Source organism: Pelophylax lessonae (genome assembly GCF_965119305.1).
Source record: "Pelophylax lessonae genome assembly, chromosome: 9".
Classification (NCBI taxonomy): domain Eukaryota; kingdom Metazoa; phylum Chordata; class Amphibia; order Anura; family Ranidae; genus Pelophylax; species Pelophylax lessonae.
The window spans coordinates 52,460,883-52,481,255 of NC_138776.1; the positions used below are offsets into that span (position 1 = coordinate 52,460,883).

General features: G+C 50.8%; 1 protein-coding gene across 1 annotated transcript in view; it reads left to right on the forward strand.

The window, feature by feature from the left end:
• Positions 1 to 20,373, forward strand: part of TDRD1 (tudor domain containing 1) — a gene marked incomplete at both ends in the record, with an annotated part of 265,551 nt that overhangs the window by 173,029 nt on the left and 72,149 nt on the right. Inside the window, one exon of the mRNA XM_082268836.1 lies at positions 5,889 to 6,059. Within this exon, the coding sequence (XP_082124962.1) occupies positions 5,889 to 6,059 (171 nt within the window). The remainder of the gene's footprint in view (positions 1 to 5,888; positions 6,060 to 20,373) is intronic.

Sequence of the window (20,373 nt, forward strand, 5' to 3'; positions counted from 1 at the left end):
GTCCTAGGTGGTATACATCACCCTCTGCTATAGGCATTCAGTTTTTTTTCTGCCTAGTTAGGAGTAAGGACATTGTTCCCTGCCTGAATCTCTGGTCCTGGCATTTTTTTCCGTTGTTATATGGCATTTTCTTCCCTGTGATATCTACAATTAACTGCTGGCTGGACGACAGGTTGCATATCTAGATCCAGTGTTCACCCCAGTCTTACCAGCAAGCGCGCGCAGATCAGAGATTCACGCTAGGTCAACCCCCATATAACCCCACTGAACAGGGACTGGCCTACGAGTTAAACTCCTTATGAGGTCTCATACGACTGCGTTGTGGCCCGAGTCGCAGCAATCCTCCTTTCCGACAGCCCCCCATTTAGATGGTGAGGAAGTTTTGTCTAGAGAGGTGCCTGCCAGGTTCCTGGTATGATTAGTAGCTCTCGGAGGCTGCAGGGACTAAGGGATCCCAACCACCCATTGATACACTGACGGCTGTCCTTGAGTCCTTTGGTTCCCGGATTTAGGTGGCCATTGAGCATCTGGCTAGCAAAATGGATCCCACGCCTTCCCCTGCCTCGTCTGTCTGGTCAGGACCAGTTGGTTCAGGGGTTACAGTTTGTCTGCAATGCCTCTTTGGATGCGGCTCCCGTGATTTCTGAGCTCTGTTTTGTTTTGGCTGTGGGGTTAGGCGTGTATTGTGGCTGTTGGCCTGCAGGACAGACTGCTAAAAAAATCTCTGATTTACCATTTCAAGGTCATTTCGCTGTTTTCCTGGCCCGTGGACCTCCTTGTTAAACGACAAATGGGTCCACAAAGTTATATTGTCGGGCTACAACATAGAGTTTGGTTCTTGCCCTCCGGAAAGGTTCTTCCCCCTCCAATGTGCATCTGTCCTCTGGACTGATTGCAAGCTCTCTTTGGGGCGGTTCAAGACCTGTTGCTTCAGGGGGAGGTTGCCCCAGTTTTGGTAGCAGAACTGTTTCAAGGTTTTGTTTGAACCTTTTCACGGTCCCAAAGAAGGAGGGCAAGGTATGTTTGATTCCAGACATCAAGGTCCTGAAACAATTTCAGTGGGTACAGAAGTTCAGAATGGAGTCCATTCGCACGGTGGTCGCATCCCTAACCCAGGAGGACTTCCTTGCTTCTATCGACATCAAGTATGCCTACTTGCTAATTCCAATATGTGCCCGAAACCAGCGCTTCTTCTGTGTTTCTGTGGGAGAGGAAAGCTGTCTGTTCATGGCGTTAGCCTTTGGTCTCGCCTCCGCTCCTCAAGTCTATACAAAACTGTTCTGGCGTTGCTACTTTAGGGGAGGATTGCGGTACTGGGCTACCTGAACGACCTCCACTTGCTAGCGGAGTCCTCTGCTGCCCTGAGGGGCCCTGTAGATCACTATACAGACCCTGAAAGAGTTCTGTTGGCTTCTAATTTTCCAGAAGTTTGAACGTATTCCATCCAGAAAGATGGATTATCTAGGTCTGATTTTGGATTTAGCTCTAGCCAGAGTGTTCCTTCCTCTGGATAAACTCTAGAAGTGACATGCTGCGTTTCATCTACTGCTATCCAGCAGGTGGTCATCAGGCATCAGTGGCGCAGGTTTGCAAGGCGGCCACTTGGTCGTCCATGCAAACTTTCAAAAAATTCTACAAAGTGGATGTGTTGGCATCTGCGGATGCTTCCTATGGCTGCAAAGTTTTGCAGGCTGCTTTTTTAGAGGGTCTGTTCCCTCTTTGGGGGTGTATTGTTCAGGTTGGGCTCCATTTTTTTTTCTTTTTTTTTTTTGTTGAGCTCCATGTTTACCTGGTTGGCTATTGTGTTTAGCCTTGAGATTTTTTGTTGTCCCACCTCTCATGTTTGGCACTGCTTGGGGACATCCCTGTGATTATGAATAATGGAGCACTGTGTCAGTCAATGAACAAAAGAGAAAATAGGATTTTTATAGTTACGGTATAATCCATTTCTCTGTGTTTGACGGACACAGCACCCACCCCTCTATGGAGTTTTAATACTTCTGACCCTGCTTGTTACTAAAATGAAGACCTATGGCAGAGAGGGGATGATTACCACCTAGGGCTGCCCATAGTCTTTTTTATGCCTAGTGTTCTACACTTGTCGGGGGCAATAAAACCTATAGTTCTGAATAATGGAGAGCTGTGTCTGTCAATGAACTCAGAGAAATGGATTTTACGGTAAGGAATAAAAAAATACCATTTTTTTTCTACGTTTACTGACAGACACAGCTTCAACTCTTCAGACCATTGGGATTATGCTCTTGCTCTCTAGGAGTAGGACTAGGTGGAAACCTTTTTGGTTACACCCCTTGGGCAGTCCCAGTGGGTATACCATTACTTCCTGCTGTATGACTGGTCAGGCGTTAGGACCTGGCTCTATGCTGGGATCTGCGGTCCTAGCATTTTTTCCTATTAAAAGGAAAATTTTTCTTTATTATTTTTGTTCCTGTGTGTACTACAATCAACTGTTCCTGTGAGCACTACAATCAACAGCCATACTGGGCGACGCACTGGATCTTCTGGATCCTTACGGTTTTCCCAGTCTGGCCTGCGAGCGCAACCCAACTACTAGCTCCGCGCTAACATTGCCGCGACATAGTCTTACTTGAAATGTGAAACACTTCGCAAGGTCGCATAGCCCTGGTCACCACAGCAGTCAAGACCAGAGTCGCAGCGTATCTCATGCCACAGCACCCCCAGTGTATTTGGCCCCCCTGTGTCCTTCCTCCCGCTTGTGCTTCCCCCTCCTCCTTGCGGAGTTCCCCCTCCTGGCCCCTGTTTTGGGGCATGAGTGAAATTGGGTAGGGGGGCTACATGGTGCTGGGCTGGAGGAGCGGTTGGTGATGCCGCTGTTGGTCCCTGTTAGGGGTGTCTGTACAGGGGGAGGGGCGTTAAGTTTTTTTGTTTTTGTTTTTTTCTTTGAATAGCGCAGTTCTGATTAACCCCTTATGGTTATGGAGCCTGGGCAGCTCCTTTCACCACCCGATCCACTCCTGGATGCTGCGGGACCCTCTGGGTCTCATTCTGCCCTGGCAGCCATGTTAGCAGCCCTTGCAGTCACTAGTAGCCAAAGTAGATATGGCACTGCAAAGGAGACCTGGCAAGAAGCGCCCGACACCTTTACCTGTATCCTCTGATTCTTCAGATTCTTAGGTGAATTTGGCCGCCGCAGACGAGAGTCAGCCTACTGGGTATGCCGCAGGTCCATGCACGATGAGTTCTCTACTAGTGATGGTGAGTCGTGGTTATCTACAGCAGCGCATCAAAAAGCTCTGGTGGAGGCCCTGATTGTATCAGTGCTGGAAACTTTTATTTGGAGGACTCAGCTGCTGCTGAGTCGGCGACGCCGTTGCAATTTGGCACCTACAAATCTTCGAAGGTGAATAAGGTTTTTCCCTTTTCTGCCTATTTTGTTGAGATTGTCACTAGTCAGTGGGGTTTCCCTGAAACGCATGGTTGGAATACCGAAGCGTTTTGCTAGAAGGTATCCGTTTCAGGAGTCTTTTCTGAAGAAACTTGACGGTTCCACCGTAGATGTACTTTCTGGTTTCCAGGCTGAATAAGACTGCACTTTTGCCAGTTGAAGATTCCTAGTCTTTGAAGGACCCCATGGAGAAAAGTGCTTAGGCTCTTGGCCGGTACCTTTTCACTGTGGCTTGTTCAATTTTAAGATCAGCTTTTGCCATAACCTTTGAATCCCAAACCTTTTCGGAATGGGCTAAGGTTTTGCGCCAGGATCTGGAGGGGAGCCAACATCCTTCTGAGCTGGCGGATCAGTTGATCCAAGGCTTTCAGTATATTTGTGATGCATCCCTGGATGCGGCCCCCCTGGGTGGCAGGGTTTCTGTGACGGTGGTGATCCTTTGCCTTTGGTGATCCTTTGCCGCATGATCTGGTTGAAGTACTGGTCAGCTGACCAGGCTTCTAAAAAGGTACTGACCTTCCCTTTGTAGATGACCATTTGTTCTGGCCCCTAGGGAAGAGATCATTAAGGGCCTTACGGGAGGTAAGAGTACCTTACTTCCACAGGCTTCTAAGGGCAATGAACCTCTCCGTAAGCGAAGTGCCTTCTTTTCAGTTTACAAGCGGCCCATTCTTCCGACTGACTAGCAGGAAAAGGCTCAAGATCCACCTGTAACTTTGCGGGCAGGCTCCAAGAGACCCTGGAATGGTAATTTCAAAGCGGGTGCTTCTGGTTCTGCAGACAAGCCTTTCCCCCCAGACATCCCTTGTAAGAGGAATAGTGCAGTCTTCTTTATGGAGAAACCTGGGGTCATTAAGACCTCAGATCTCTCCTACAAGCTAAAAAGCCTGAAATTAACCACTTTAGCCCTGGAGGATTTGGCTGCTCAATGACCAGGCCCTATTTTGCGATTCGGCACTGTGTGACTTTAACGGACTATTGCGCAGTCGTGTGACGCTGTACGCAAACAAAATTGACGTCCTTATTTCCCCACAAATAGAGCTTTCTTTTGGTGGTATTTGATCACCTGTGCGATTTCTTTTTTTTTTTTTGCGCTATAAATAAAAAATGCGACAATTTTGAAAAAATAACAATAGTTTTCACATTCTTTTATATGAAATTCTCAACAAAAAAAAGGTAAAAATCTAAAAAAAATTTTACATTTTAGTCAGGCCAAGTTGTTTTCTGCTAATATTTTTGGTTAAAAAAAAATGGCAATAAGCGTATTTTGATAGGTTTGCGCAAAAGTTATTGCGTTTACTAATTACGGGAAAGATTTGTCATTTTTATTTATTTTTTCTAGTAAAATCCTCCATTTTTTTGCAGGACTGCGACATTGCGGAGGACAGATCGGACCCCTAACTGACATTTTTGACACTTTTGGGGGTACCAGTGACATTACTACAGTAATCAGTGCTATAAATATGCACTGTTACTATAAAAATGACACAGGCAGGGAAGAGGGTTAACAGTATGGGTGATCAAGGGGTCAAATGTATCCCTAGGGGCGTGATTCTAGCTGTGGGGGGCATGGCTTGTGAAGTCATCACAGAGACATGCTATCCTATATAGCAGGATCACATAGCTTCTGTTATCACTTCAGGGAGAATGACAGACGGCTGTGTTTACATCAGCCATCTATCCTTCTCTGTGAGCGGGGGGAGATTGCGAGTGGCCGGCGGCCATCGGAGCCGCCTGTCACACGCACTGGCTCCCTGGCTGACAAGCGGGGACGGGAGCGTGCCCCCAGCGGCGCGCGCTCGCCCCCTAGAGTCTCCTGAGCGAGCGACGTAGTACTACGTCAGTTTGCCCAGGAGCAGCTGCCTGCTGCAGTAAATCTGATTTCGCCCATCCAGCCGAGATCACTGCAGTATTGACAACACATGTACCCTCCCGCCGCCTGTAAGAATAATCAAGCAGCTGAACAACCGCTATTATTTTTCTATATGGTGAAAGGAATCGCGGGCTGAAAAAAATATCTGAATGATGCCTGCAGCTGTCATGTCACTGTAGTAGGATTACCACTTTCACTGTGTAACATTGACAGGAGAATATTAGTCTGTCCTGCCTACTATTAAATCAAAGCTTAGCTGTGAAGCCGGGAGACTCCTGGTCTACCACACATATGCTCACCTGCTGGAATGTGTGCCCACCCACATGCATACCCATTGATTACTGCAATTTCCATTGCACGATTGGTATTGTAGTCTAAAACAGTAGCAACAAACACTAACAAAGTGACATTGATGCCTTCTCAATCCCTCCTCACTTTTTCTTGTATAAAGTGATTTTGGCGCAGACCTTTCAAAGGTAAATTAAGTATAAACGTTTTAAGTGTGGACAAAATACCATGTTGCATTTACTCTCGTTAAAAGACTAGAGGTATTGTTGAGAATTTTAATCATACCAAAATTTTATCCGGTAGGTGACGGCAATTGGTATCGAGGGCAGGTGAAGGATTTTACCTCTGGCAGTGCAGCTACCATACACTTTTTGGATTATGGAAACACAGAAGTAATACCAGTGGATAAACTCTGCAAAATCCCTTCCAGCTTCCTTCAACTTCCTTTCCAAGCTATTAAATGCAGTTTGGCAGGTGAGCAATCTCTGCGCTATTAAATATTTTGCACAAGTTGCCATGGATTGCCTGGCCAATATTGAGGAACCTCATTCCAAGACAATTACAATAAAGCTCACGCTCAGTTATGTAGTCCCGAAAAGCAAGGACTTTGTAGGCTTTCTTTGGCTGAGAGATACATTTAACCTCTGTCTGGCGAATACCTCACTGTTGGCAACTGAGGCTGCCTGTCAAAGTGATGGGCCAAAAATGAAGTGTGGGAAGGGGTGGGCCAACTGTTGTTTTTAACTGGACTGGTATTTTGCCTAGTAGTGTTTCCTGGGTTTAGGGTTCCTGTAGGACCCCTGAAAAGTAAGTAGCTATTTTTAAACTGAATCAGAAATATTTTCAAAATCTTGAAAGATCTGTTTGTACACAACATATACTCCCACATCAAGGTGGATATAAGCGCTACCCCCACCTATATACTTCAATAATTGTACCTTAAAAATCTTTTCCTTTTCATTCTAAGGTTGCCAGAATATAATTTTCTCCCCATGGAGACAAAGGAGAGATAATTATAAATGTGCGGCTACTCCCATTTGCATACAAAACTATTTCTCTTACGTCCTCTTGACAGTCACTGCCCATCCATATTAGCCTTCACTATTGGGTAATGGCGCCCTCTGCAGGAGTATGCTAGGCAGTTAGAAATGTCAATAAAAAAAAACTTTTCTATACTTGGACACACCTTTAGGGGGCCATCCCCAGCCATTATCCTGATCCAGTTACCACTGGTCCTCAGTTTTATGCTGCCTAGCGTAGGAGTAGGCTAGCTCTCCTGGCTGGGACCTAGCGTCTCGGTTTTTCTTTGTTTTTTTCTAAAAATATGTATTTCTCTTGCGTCCTCCGACAGTCGCCGCCTCTTCATATTCGTCACAATGGGGTATTAGACTTTGCTCCGAAGGAGTAGCTAGGCAACAGAATATGTTAACATTTAAAGCTTTTAACATATCCCACCCTCAAGGGGTGGTCCTCTCAGTCAATACCCTCCTACTTCCTGCAACCATATCTCAGTTTCAATGTCTAGCTTGTCAGGAGTAGCTGGTTCTCTCTGTGCTGGGGCTTTGTGCCCCAGCCTCTTTCTTCTTTTTTGATTTTTGTTTGAGTTTTTTCTCTATCTTTACCTAGCTGTTCTTTTTGTCAGCATTAGTTAGTTCTTCTGACGAAGAGGATTATGCGGGCTGGGTCTCGGGCTGATCCCCCCTGGTCGCAGGTCGTGGGTCAGTGGCTTCCCAGCCTGCCATCGAGCGTTCAGCCAGGTAACGCTCCTGGCACAGTGAACGACCCATCCCTGTTCGGTGCAGGGATGATTGGTGAGGGGGCTACCTCACTGGACGCTGTGCGGTTTCTTAACCCCCATTTTGTGCGTCTTGTATGCGACTCTCCCTGCCTCATGTGCAGCGGCTTGTTCGCCTGTGCGGGTCCCCCACGCCATTGAGAGGTAAGTGTATCTATGTGGGGACCTGTCTGTCTGGGGGGGTGTCAGTCTGGGACTGTGTAACCTGCCGCTGTTCTCACTGTTTGTCTCCCTATCATTCTGCTGCATGCTGCGGGCTGCAAGGGGGGGGAGAGCTGTGTGACACTGTCTGTGTCAGCCTTGTCAGTGTGAGAAGCTGTGTGCTGTGGGGCATGTTTTGTGGCATGTTTGGGCACTATACAGCGATCGCTGCGGCGATCTGCCATGCTTTTTATGTGGATGGTGTTATGTGCATTACTGTACTGAGGAGCGGCGGTTTCGGCGCCAAACGGCGCCATTTTGCCTACACTCGCTCCGGCCGCATGTTCTACATGCATGGCGGCCATTTTCTTGTAGCCTCCCATAGGCTTTAATAGAGCGCCCTGGTCTCATCACTTCCTGTTCTCCTGGGTACACCGATCGAGGCAGCAGCAGCGGCGAGGGTCTCCTCAGGTTCTATCCTTCTGTTCTTGCTATATCCATTGCCTGTGTCAGTTTATTGTCCCTGTGGGGGTCTCATTGTGCTTGTGTGTGGTGCGGTGGGCTGCGCTCGCCACGCTTGTTAAAGGGGCAGTTAACCCTTTATTCTCCTGCATATCATATTGGGGCAATGGATTCTCAGGAGGGCAAATTTCCTGCCACCTTGGTGGAAAGCCGGGGGACCGCTGTTTCCCCCCTAGGGGGGGATTTGGCCACTATTGTGGCTGGCCTTGCTGCTCAGGTGCAGATGCTGGTATCTGCTCAATCTACTAAAAGACCCAGAGTTTCTATTTCCTTTGATTCTGAGGGTGAAGGTGATGGGGCTGTTATGGTGGGGGTCTCCTTATCGGGGTCCCACTCCTCCCTGGATCTAGTGGGGTCCGAGGTGGAGGCTGAAGTTGAAGGGGTGGATAATTCTCCCCCTGGCTCGCCTGAAGAGCTTGCAATCATGGATGAATTGATTGCTTCCATAAAACAAACGCTGCGTTTGCAGGATGAAGTGTGTCCCCCCGCTGCCTTGGCGGCTTATGGGACGCAGAGAAAACGCAGGACGCCGCAGGTTTTTCCCTGCAATGATGATTTTCAGCGCGCTGTTAAGGAACAATGGCGCAATTTACGCAAACCTTTTGCTGTGCCAAGTAGGTTCAAGCTGCGTTATCGTTTTTCGCCTTCCACTGATGAACGGTGGTGTGTACCACCCCCGGTTGATCACGCAATTGCGGTTTTGAACAAATCCACTGCGATTCCTGCAGAGGATTCCCCAGGGTTCCGTGATGCCACGGATAGAAGAATGGAGTCTCTTGCCCGTCATACTTATTCTGTTACGGGTTCTATGCTTAAGGCTCTGTTTGCCTCTCTCATGGCGGCCCAGGCTGTCGCAAGTTGGACGCAGATGCCTAGGCGCGTCCTAGTGGCCGATTTGGCCTCACCGGCGACCCTGGATATGGTGGATCAGATCCACCAGGGTGTCATGTATCTGTGTGATGCGGACTTGGACTTAGTCCCGTTGGCTGCACGTGTGCACAGCGTGGCGGTGTTGGCTCGCCGCCTGGTTTGGTTGAAGTGTTGGTCGGTGGACCAATCTTCACGTAAGACCTTAGCCAATCTGCCTTATGATGGGTCTCGCCTTTTTGGGGAGTCCTTGGATGTGTTGATTAAGGGGATCACCGGAGGTAAGAGCACTCTCTTGCCCCATTTCCCCAAGGCTAAGGGGGCTTCTGGGAAGAAGCATGCTAATTTTCGGGCCCCCTCAGGGGTCCTTTCGTGCCTTTCGGTCGCACTACAAGGGCAAACCGTTCAAAGGACAAGGCTCTCAAAAGAAGCCCTGGTCTGGTAAACAGAAGTCCGTTCAGTCCAGACCCGCTGCCCATAACAGTGCGGCCTGAAGGGGCGCCCTCACCCAGTTTTGGGGTGGGGGGACGCTTGCTCGGTTTTCTTCAACCCTGGTTGGCCCGCGTGCGGGACAGGTGGGTTCAGGAGATCGTTCGATCTGGTTACAAGATCGAGTTTCTCTCTCCACCGGAGAGCAGAATTTTTCCCTCAAATCTTCAACTGTCTCCAGAGCGTTTACGGGACCTGCACCTGGCGGTGCGAGACCTGAGGGCTCAGGGAGTGGTGGTTCCGGTGCCTCATCGGGACAGATTTCGGGGGTTTTATTCCAATCTGTTCACCGTGCCCAGGAAGGAGGGCAAGGTTCGTCCAATTCTGGACTTGAAGGCTCTAAACCGCTCTGTGCGGGTTCGCAAGTTCCGCATGGAATCCCTGCGGTCGGTGGTGGCTGCCCTGGTTCCAGGGGAATTCATGGCCTCCATCGATTTGAAGGATGCGGATGAGGTACCTTCGATTCGCCATTGCGGAGGATCACTACCAGTTCGTGGCGTTACCTTTTGGTCTCGCCTCGGCTCCGCGGGTTTTCACCAAGGTGCTTGCACCGGTTCTGGCATTATTGAGAGCCCAGGGCATCTCTGTCCTGGGGTATCTGGACGACATTCTGGTTCGGTCTGCGACCAGCCAGGGTCTGGAGAAGGACCTGTCTGTCACGATGCGAACTCTGCAGGAGTTTGGTTGGACGATAAATTTTCCAAAGTCGACACTGAGTCCGTCGGTTCGTCTTCCCTACCTGGGAATGATCCTGGACTCTGTTCAGGCGAAGGTCTTCCTGCCGGAAGACAAACTCAGAACTCTTCAGGAGGAAGTCAGGTCCCTCAGGGACGTTCCACACTCGTCTCTGCGGACGTGCATGAGATGTCTGGGATTGATGGTCTCGGCCTTCGAGGCGATTCCCTTCGCCCAGTTTCACACGCGGGGTCTCCAAGCGGAGATCCTGTCCAGGTGGGACGGGCGACCTCAATCTCTGGATCTTCAAATCTCGTTGGGCCATCGCACCAGAAGAGACCTTCTGTGGTGGCTCCAGTCCCTGATGGTGTCGGAGGGCAAGTCTTTTCGTCCTATCTCGTGGACGGTAATCACCACGGATGCCAGCCTGTCGGGCTGGGGTGGTGTTCTGGGCGTTCTGTCCGCCCAGGGAACTTGGTCGGAGGAGGAGTCCTCCCTTCCGATCAACATTCTGGAATTGCGTGCGTTAAATCTCTGTCTTCATCGTTGGATGGACCGGCTGCAGGGCTGCCCGGTTCGGGTGCAGACGGACAATGCCACGGCGGTGGCCTACATCAACCACCAAGGGGGCACCAGGAGTGCCCGAGCGGCTCGGGAAGTGGCCGACATTCTGTCCTGGGCCGAGACTCATGTCCCGGCGATAACGGCGGTTCACATTCCGGGGGTGGAGAACTGGCAGGCGGACTATCTGAGTCGCCAGACCCTAGATCAGGGGGAATGGTCTCTCCACCCGGCTGTCTTCTAGATGTTGTGCGCGAAGTGGGGTCTTCCAGATGTGGACATGTTCGCGTATCGTCTCAATAACAAGGTGAGAAGGTTCGTGGCAAGGGTGCGCGACCCTCGGGCAGACGCGTCGGACGCGTTAGTGGCCCCGTGGCATCGGTACAAGCTGATGTACGCGTTTCCACCGATTCATTTGCTGTCCAGGTTCCTTTGCAGGTTACACTCGGAACGCAGCACGGTGATTCTTGTGGCGCCGGATTGATCACGCCGGTCCTGGTACGCAGACCTCGTGAATCTGGCGGTCGACGCCCCATGGCGTCTGCCTCTTCGAGACGATCTCCTGTCTCAAGGGCCGATATACCATCCTGCTTTACAGTCGCTGGCTTTGACGGCCTGGCTGTTGAGACCGAGGTCCTGAAGGAGAGGGGTCTCTCCCCTGAGGTCGTTCATACCTTGATCAACGCGAGGAAGTCTTCCTCGGGGAAGGTTTACTACCGTACTTGGAAGGCCTATTTTGCCTGGTGTGAGTCCAGGGGGTTTTCACCCCGCACGTACTCGGTTTCCCGAGTGTTGTCTTTCCTTCAAACAGGTGTCGATCAGCGTTTGGCGCTGGCTACGATAAAGGGTCAGGTGTCTGCGCTGGCCGTTCTTTTTCAACGTCCCGTGGCTTCCAACTCCTTGGTTGGCACTTTTGTTCAGGGTGTGCGGCATCTGGTTCCTCCTAGGAGGGATCCTCTGCCCCCTTGGGACTTGAATCTCGTTCTGTCTGTGTTGCAACGTGCTCCTTTTGAACAGATCAGGGAGATCTCGTTGTCTATGTTGTCCAAAAAGGTCGCCTTTTTGGTTGCGATCACTTCGGCTCGCAGAGTGTCGGAGCTGGCGGCTTTGTCCTGCAAGTCTCCGTATCTGGTTATTCACTTGGAAAAGGTGGTCTTGCGACCTAATCATTTTTTTCTTCCGAAGCGAGTTTCGGAATTCCATCTAAATGAGGATATTGTCTTGCCTTCGCTGTGCGCGAAGCCTAAACATCTGAAAGAGGTGAGACTACATTCTTTGGATGTTGTTCGGGCGACAAGGGTTTACCTTAAATCGACTGAGTCTTTTCGAAAGACGGATTCCTTGTTTGTTCTTCCTGAGGGTCCTCGGAAGGGCATGGCGGCGTCGGCCTCTACCATCGCCAAATGGATCAGGCAGACCATTGAACAGGCATATGCTTTGCAGGGGAAGGTTCCCCCTGTGCCTGTGAAGGCGCACTCTGCTAGATCTCTGAGTACGTCTTGGGCCTGTCGTCCTGGGGCTTCTGTAGCCCAGGTGTGTAAGGCGGCGACCTGGTCCACCGTGCACACTTTCACAAAATTCTACAAGGTAGATGTTCAGGCATCGGCGGATGCTTCCTTTGGCCGCAAGGTTCTTAGTGCGGCAGTTCCCTAGGGTCCCTTGTTGGGACCTCTGGCTGTTGGGATAGGTTTTTATCCCCTGGTTCTTTGTTTTTTTCTGGGTTGTTGCTCCTGTTGAGCAATTTTTTTCCTGTTGCCCAGCTGGTTTCCTTCCTTTGGTAAGGTTCCTTTCTTTGATGCGGAGACTGCGTTGCCTTACGGCGCGGATGCGTTTCCCACCCCTCATGTTTGCACTGCTTTGGGACGTCCCCATTGTGACGAATATGAAGAGGCGGCGACTGTCGGAGGACGTAAGAGAAAACGGAATTTTTGTAAAATCTTACCTGTAAAATTCCTTTCTCTGAGTCCTCCGACAGTCGCAGCCCCCGCCCCTCTTTTGGGGTTTGGTTGTATACTTTACTGCTATTCCACTGAAACTGAGATATGGTTGCAGGAAGTAGGAGGGTATTGACTGAGGGGACCACCCCTTGAGGGTGGGATATGTTAAAAGCTTTAATGTTAACATATTCTGTTGCCTAGCTTCTCCTTCGGAGCAAAGTCTAATACCCCATTGTGACGAATATGAAGAGGCGGCGACTGTCGGAGGACTCAGAGAAAGGAATTTTACAGGTAAGATTTTACAAAAATTCCGTTTTTTCTTCTGAAAATAGTTTTTTTTTTCTCTCACCATCACTAGTTAGTCAGGGACTACAACTGACTGCAGAGCTGGGCCTCGCACTGGGTAATATAGATCCTTATGGAGTCCGGGCCTGCCAATGAGTGCCGCAGGTTACTGGTGCGCCCAGACCTCGCAACGACTGTGCCCCTCGGAATGGGGACGAGCCTGCAGAGCTGCGTCTTCGCTAAGGGTGTCCAAACTCCGGAACACCTGCGTTATGCTAGCATCCCTCCTTGGCTGATGGCACCCCCACTTAGGGTGGGAGGTCTCCCATATCAGAGCGGTGCCCGCTTTCCTGGACTGGTGAGTACTGATGCCCTCTTGTCCCTGGGGACTTTTGTGGGGTTTTTGGACCCACTCTTGGGGGATGGCAGGGCTGGTGGTCACTGTGTGTCTTCTTCCCGGCTTGATGTTATTTCCCTCCCTCCCTGGCCCTGCTGTGGGTGCTGTGTGTGGGTACTTGTGGTACCTGGGGGGGTGTGGGGCTCCATAGCATTGAGGGGTCTCTCTGAGGTCCCCTGTGGTGGCCAGACCACGTGTGTATGCTTATTCTGGCGCCGTTTTAGCGCGGCCACCATTTTAGGTGAGTGCAGGTGACTCTGTGTGTGGGCAGCAGCAATTTTATGTATAATGTCCTGATGCCGATCGGGCACCATCTTGGGTAAGAGCACATGCCTTTTAAGGGCAAGCGGCCATCTTGCCTGTGACTTTTTACATAGTTTCATTAGGTACACTTTTATTGTGGCTCCAGGGCTAGGCCTTTAGGGGCGTGAGGTCACTTCCTCTCTTTCCTTCCGTTTTATCACTGAGCAGAGTGTGACAGTTTCTGACGCTGTGGGGGGATTTTTTACTAATGCCAAGGGTATTTTTTTGGTGGATTTTGCATTATCTGAAAGGGCTCTTTCAAATAGTGCAGCCTGCAGTGGGGTTCCACGGGAACCGCCGATTTAAAGGGCCAGCTTCCCATTTATTTTATATTGGCTTTCCGGACTCCCAGACTAACAATTCCCCTGCAGGCCTGGTGGAGGCTTTGGGTATTCCTGAAACCTCTTCAGTGGTCTCCGTTTTCTGCTGCTCTTGAGCTTTTTTTGCATCCACAGTGGATCTGCCGAGTGCTCTTCCTTAAAAAAAAAAAAAAAAACAGTCTATGCCCTCCCAGTCCTCTGACTCTGAGCCTGACTTGGTTTCCATGGACGATGTCCCTCCTGTGGTGTCCCTGTCCTCCGCTTCTGAGAGGGGGTTGAATCTTCCTCCGCTGTAGCACGGGAACGCGCTGCGAAAGTTGCTCTCATTAGCCATTATGGGAACTCTCAATCTTGACGATGGGTCCTCTCAGTCAAGTAAACATGCTGCTTTCGGGTTCCGAACGGCCCAGAAGTCAGGTCAGGTTTTTTCCCTGCCCTGTGGAGTTTCACAAAATTGTGAATGACCAGTTTCGTTGCATTAAACATATGCTGGTGGTGCCTAAGCATTTTTTTCCATCGCTATCCCTTTTTTAGGAGGCCGTGAACAAACGTTTGACGGTGTCCCCTAAAGTTGACCACACTGTCTCTGGACTGCATAAATCCACCTTGATGCCGGTGGAGGACTCCCCGGTGTTCAAAGATCCGGCTGATAGGCGCGCAGAGGCGCTTTTCTGCCACATTTACCTGGTAGTGGGTACCCTGCCTAAACCTGTGTTTGCCTCGGTGACGCGGCCTTGGTCGAGGCTCCGTTAGTCGCTCAGTTATATGCGGTCGGGGTCGCGATCAGCTGCATGCTTGGCTAACAAGCTGGTCAGCGGACCACGCTTCCAAAAAGACGGTGTCTGATGTTTCCTTATGAGGGGAGTCGTCTTTTTGGGGTCACTCCGGATGAGTTGATTACGGGACTCACGGGGGTTAGAGTACTCTGTTGCCCCAGATCACTACGGGTGGGTCCTCACGCGCTAGGCGGGGGCCTTCCTTCCATGCTCGGCATGGGTCTCTTCAAGCCTTCCGGAAACAGGACAAGGGCAAATCCTTCAGGCCTTTCGGTGGGCACAAGAAGCTGTGGTCGGGTAAGCCAAATGCCGGTCAGTCTGGTTCGGCGGCCCAGCCCACCTCTTCCTAATGGGACACCCTCACCCGTCTTCGGGTTGGGGGGACGTCTGCGTTGCTTTCTGGAACCCTGGTTGTCCAGCATTTGGGACAGGTGGGTTCACGTGCGTATTCGTTCAGGGTACATGGTCGAGTTTCGATATCGCCCCACAGACAGGTTCTTTCTGTCCAACCTCCAGCTGACTCCCAATTGTCTCAGAGATCTCATGAGGGCGGTGCAAGATCTGCTCGCCCATGGAGTCATTGGGCCCGTCCCTTCATGGGACGGGTTTTCATGGTTTTATTCCTACCTGTTCACGGTGTCCAGTCGAGAGGGCGAAGTGTGTCCGATTCTGGACCTACAGTCTCTGACCAACTTTGTGAGGGTGCAGACGTTCCAGATTGAATCCATCCGTTCGGTAGTGGCGTTGTTGAGTCCGGTTGACTTCCTGGCCTCCATCGCCTTGAAGGATGCATATCTGCGGTGGCTGGGGAGCACTACCAGTTGGTGGCGTTACCCTTCGGTCTCGCTTTGGCTCCCAGGGTTTTTACCACGGTTTTGGCTCCGGTGTGGGCTTTACTGCGTTTCAAGGGAATTGCCGTCCTCGGTTTCCTGGACGACCTTTTCTTAAGGTCAAGCTCGTGTGCGACTTTGACAAGAGATCTGGCCGTGATGGTTCAAACGCTCCAGGAGTTCGGGTGGACCATCACTTTTCAGACGTCGGCGCTGGCTACTTCAGTTTGTCTTCGGTACCTGGAAATGGTCCTGTACTCGGCTCAGGCACGAGTTTTCTTTCCGGGGGAAAATTCTCTGGACCCTGCAGAACGAAATCAGGTCCCTCAGGGACAACGATCTCTCCTTCTTGCGAACCTGTATGCGGTCTCTGGGTCTGATGGTTTCAGCCTTCAAAGCCGTCCCGTTTGCTCAATTTCACACAAGGACTCTGCAAGTGGGGATCCTTGCCAGGTGGGACAGAACGCCTCAGTCTTTGGACAGGAGGATTTCTCTGAGCCACCGAGTACGGTCGGATCTTTTGTGGTGGCTCCGGTCGCAGACCCGGACACAAGGCCAGTCCTTCCAGCCTTGGCTGTGGGCGGTGCTCACCACGGATGCCAGCCTGTCGGGCTGGGGTAGAGTTCTGGGCACGCTTTGTGCCCAGGGGATGTGGTCGGCAATGGAGGCCTCCTTGCCGATAAACGTCTTGGAGGTACGATCGATCAAGCATTGTCTATAGCGTTGGTCATCTCAACTTCTGGGGTGTCCAGTTCAAGTACAGACGGACAACGCCACGGCTGTGGCTTATATCATTCTCCAAGGGGACACCAAGAGTGCCCGGGCGGCCAAGGAAGTGGGCGAGATCCTCTCTTGGGCGGAATCGCACGCTCTACAGCGATTTCGGCTGTTCACATTCCGGGTGTGGAAATTTGGCTGGCGGACGATCTGAGTCGCCAGACCTTGGACCGGGGAGAATGGTTCCTCAGTCTAGAGGTGTTTCGCCTCCTGTGTGCCCGGTGGGGAACTTTGGACATGGATCTGTTCGCGTGCCATCTCGACAATGAGGTGGAAAAGTTTGTGGCTGAACCTCGCGATCCTCTGGCGAACGCCACGGAAGCGTTAGTGGTTCCTTGGCACCGGTATCGGCTGATGTATGCTTTCCCTCTGATTCAACTGTTGTCCGGGTTCCTCTGCAATTTGGCGTCGGAGGTGGTCATCGCGCCTCCCTGGCGGCTTTGTGTAATGTTCTGGTATCTTTGGTACCCTAATTCCACTTTCCTTTAGTGTATGCGCCCCACCATTCTCTTTTGGTAAGGTGCGCATACACCTTTAAGACCGATGCTGTCATCACTGAGCGCCGCTGGAGCGGCTATTTCAACCGCCGGCGGTCTCACTCACATTGTTCGTTCAACACCGCATAACTTGCCTTGAAGCTCGCATGCTTGCAAGCATACCTCGCTATCGGAACCTCGCTGCTGATCCCTGTATCCTGCTACCGGATCATCCGCTCTTACCGAACCTCTCCTCTGCTACTTGCTACTAGTGATAAGTACCCCACAGGGGAATCCTCCATAACCTTCATACTAAAGCTTACACTATCTAGCTCTGCATACTAAGGACTGTTACTACATCTGCACTATCTAGATTGCTAGCTCTTGAGCCTACTATCATCTGCTCTTGCACTGGATTAGTCTCTCCTGTATGTTCATCTGCTATCCTATCATCTACTACCATACATGATTGCTAACCTATCTGCATCCCATCTGCTACTATCTCATTCTCAAGAACATTCCTCTCAAGTGTCTGTCACCTATCATCTCTACTCAACCTGTCTCTTCAGCCTATCACCACTATACTATTATATACATAGATCATTCCAGGAACATCTTATTGAGTGTGTATATTTGTATGCTGAATTGAGACTATTCACATATGAGTCTTGGGAGTTGGGATTGGTATCTCAGCGTTTCTCTACATGACTACTGAAGTGGAATATTTCTGCAGCTCCAAATCCACATTATACAGAAAACTCAGGAGCGTTACACTTCGCTGAGAGAAGATCTATCTCAAGGGCCGATCTTCCCTCCTGTTTTACAGACTCTGGCTTTAACGGCGTAGCTGTTAAAAGCCTAGTCTTGAGAGATGGGGGTTTTTCGAATGCGGTCCTCCCTACCTTATTGAAGGCTCATAAAGCTACTTCTAGAAAGATCTCTCATCGCACCTGGACAGCGTATATTGCCTGGTGCGAGTCTCATGGTTTCCATCCTCGCTCCTTCTTGGGGTCGAAGGTTTTGGCCTTCCTGAAGGAAGGGGTGGATCAGCGTTTGGTGCTGACCACGGTCGAGGGTCGGTCATCAACTTTGGCCGTCTTTTTCCATCGTCCCTTGGCGTCGATTTCTTTGATTCGCACATTCATTCCAGGGGTGTGGCTTCTAGTTCCCCCGAGGAAGGCTCCCTTGCCTCCCTGGGACCTGAGTTTGGTATTTGTCTGTGTTACCACGGCCTCACCTTGTGACTATCAGAGATATTCCTCTGCCTGTGTTGGCCCGGGATATCGTGTTGCCTTAGCTTTGTACGAAATCCAAGCATCCCAAGGAGGTGGCTGGCATTCCTTGGATGTGGTCCGGGCGGTCAGGGTTTACCTGTCTGCCACTGAATTTTTTTTTGGTGGTCCGATTCCCTGTTTGTTCTTCCTGAGGGACCTCGGAAGGGTTCGGCTGCGTCCGTGGCAACTATTTGTAAGTGGATCAGACAGACGATTGTTCGGGCCTATTCCGTCCAGGGTCGGGTTCCTCCTTTCCCTGTGAAGGCCCTTTCGACTAGAGCCGTCAGCGCCTCTTAGGTTTTTCACCATCAGGCTTCTGTGGCTCACGTGTGCTATGCAGCGACCTGGTCGTCTGTGCATTCTTTCACAAAATTCTACGGACTTGATGTATTGGCATACTCGGATGCTTCCTTTGGCCGCAGAGTTTAGAGTGCGGCAGTTGTTTGTAGAGACATATTTTTTTCTGTCTCTTCCTTGGGGTGTTTTTTTCGTTACCTTTTCAGTTGGTTGCGTCTTCCCACCCCTCACTCCTGAACTGCTTTGGGACATCCTAATAGTGAAGGCTAATATGGATGGGCGGCGACTGGCAGAGGACGTAAGAGAAAACAGAATTTTTATAAGGACTTACTGTAAAATTATTTTCTCTGAGTCCTGTGACAGCCCCGCCCCTCTGTTTCTTTGGATCTGGGGGTTATTGCCTTCCAGTACTGCTTGCTACAATCTGAGGACCTGTGGTAACTGGATCAGGATAATGGCTGGAGACGCCCCCCTAGCGGTGTGTTTAAGTATAGAAAAGATTTTTATTAACATTTCTAACTGCCTAGCTTATTCCTGCAGAGGGTGCAATTTCCCAATAGTGAAGGCTAATATGGATGGGCGGCGACTGTCAGAGGACTCAGAGAAAGTAATTTTACGGTAAGTTCTTACAAAAATACTATTTTCTCTATCGTTCATTGACGGACGCAGTTCTCTCTGATTCAGATCAGTAGGGTAACACTGCCCCCTACAGGAGTAGAACACTAGACAGAAAATAGTCCTGGCTACGCTCATGGGCAGTTCTGGAGGGTACTCCCTATCTCTTCCTGCATAGGATGTCATTTTTAATCTGTCTCTTCAGGAGTAAGGACCTAGTTCCTTGCTTGGGATCTTTGGTCCTGGCATGTAAAGTATTTTTTTATGTAGATTTTTTTTAGCTAGCCTTTTTTTTCTCAAACTTTTTTTCCTGTGATATCTTCAAGCAATTATGCCGGGCTGGGCGACAGACTGGACCCCCATATCCAGTGGTCACCCCAGTCTGGCCTGCGAGCGCGTGCAGACCATAGCTCAGCGCTGGGTTGGCTGTGACATAGTCCCACTGGACAGGGACTTGCCCCGCGAGTTAAAGGTCTCGCCAGGAAGCACGCCACAGGGTCCAGGCTTATGTCGCAGCGTTCCTATTTGGCCGACAGCCCCCCTACTCTGGTGGCTTGGGGTCCTGTCAGGAGATGGTGCCCACCTGTGTTCCCAGTATGGTGAGTAAATTCCCCCCCCCCCCCCCCTGGAGGATTTTGGGGTGGACGCTGGCCCCTTCCCTGGGAAGGTCGGACCCTCTCACTCCTGGGTTTCCCTCTGTCCTGTTGTGACCCCCCTCCTCTCCACCACTCCCCCATGTGGGGGACTGTTTGGGCCTTCCTGAGGCTGGGGCCTAGTGTGCAGGCCGCATGGGGGGCCAGGGGAGTGTGCAGGCCGCGGCGCTCAATGATCGTGCGGGGGGGGGGGGTTGCCTTGGTGGGGTTTTCTGAGGTGGATGCGTGTTTGGGGGTTCCCCTGTGGGTCCCAATTACAGCTATTTCTGTGGGGGGGCCGCCATTTTGTTTTAGCTCGTCTGCTTCTATGACGGCAGCCATCTTGGTACACCGGTTTTTGGCCATTTTGCTGTAGATTTTTTGCGGTGAAGGACGGTGGGAGTGCCTGAAGGACAGTGAGTCTTGAGGGGTATTCTCTCCCTCTCTGCGGGGTTCGATTAGCGTGTGCCTGACCTCCGGGGGGCGCTGTGGGGCCGTTTTATATAAAAAAGTAATTTTAATTTTTCTTTGAAAATTTGCTGTCAGATTCCTTAGGTTCATTATGGACCCTGCAGGCCATTTTTTACCACCTGACCCCCTCACGGATGCCGCAGGGCCTTCTGGAACTCTACCGTCCGTCGATGCCTTTTGGGCAGTTCCAGAAGAATTTTGGCCCAGGTGGAGGTGGTAGGTGCGCTGATACGTTTCTCCACCTACCCCTGCCTCATCTGATGTCTCTGAGTCTGACTCAGCCGCAGCAGACGTGGGCCTCCCTGCCAAGTCTGTTACCTCGTGCCCTGTCTCCTTGGATGAGGATGA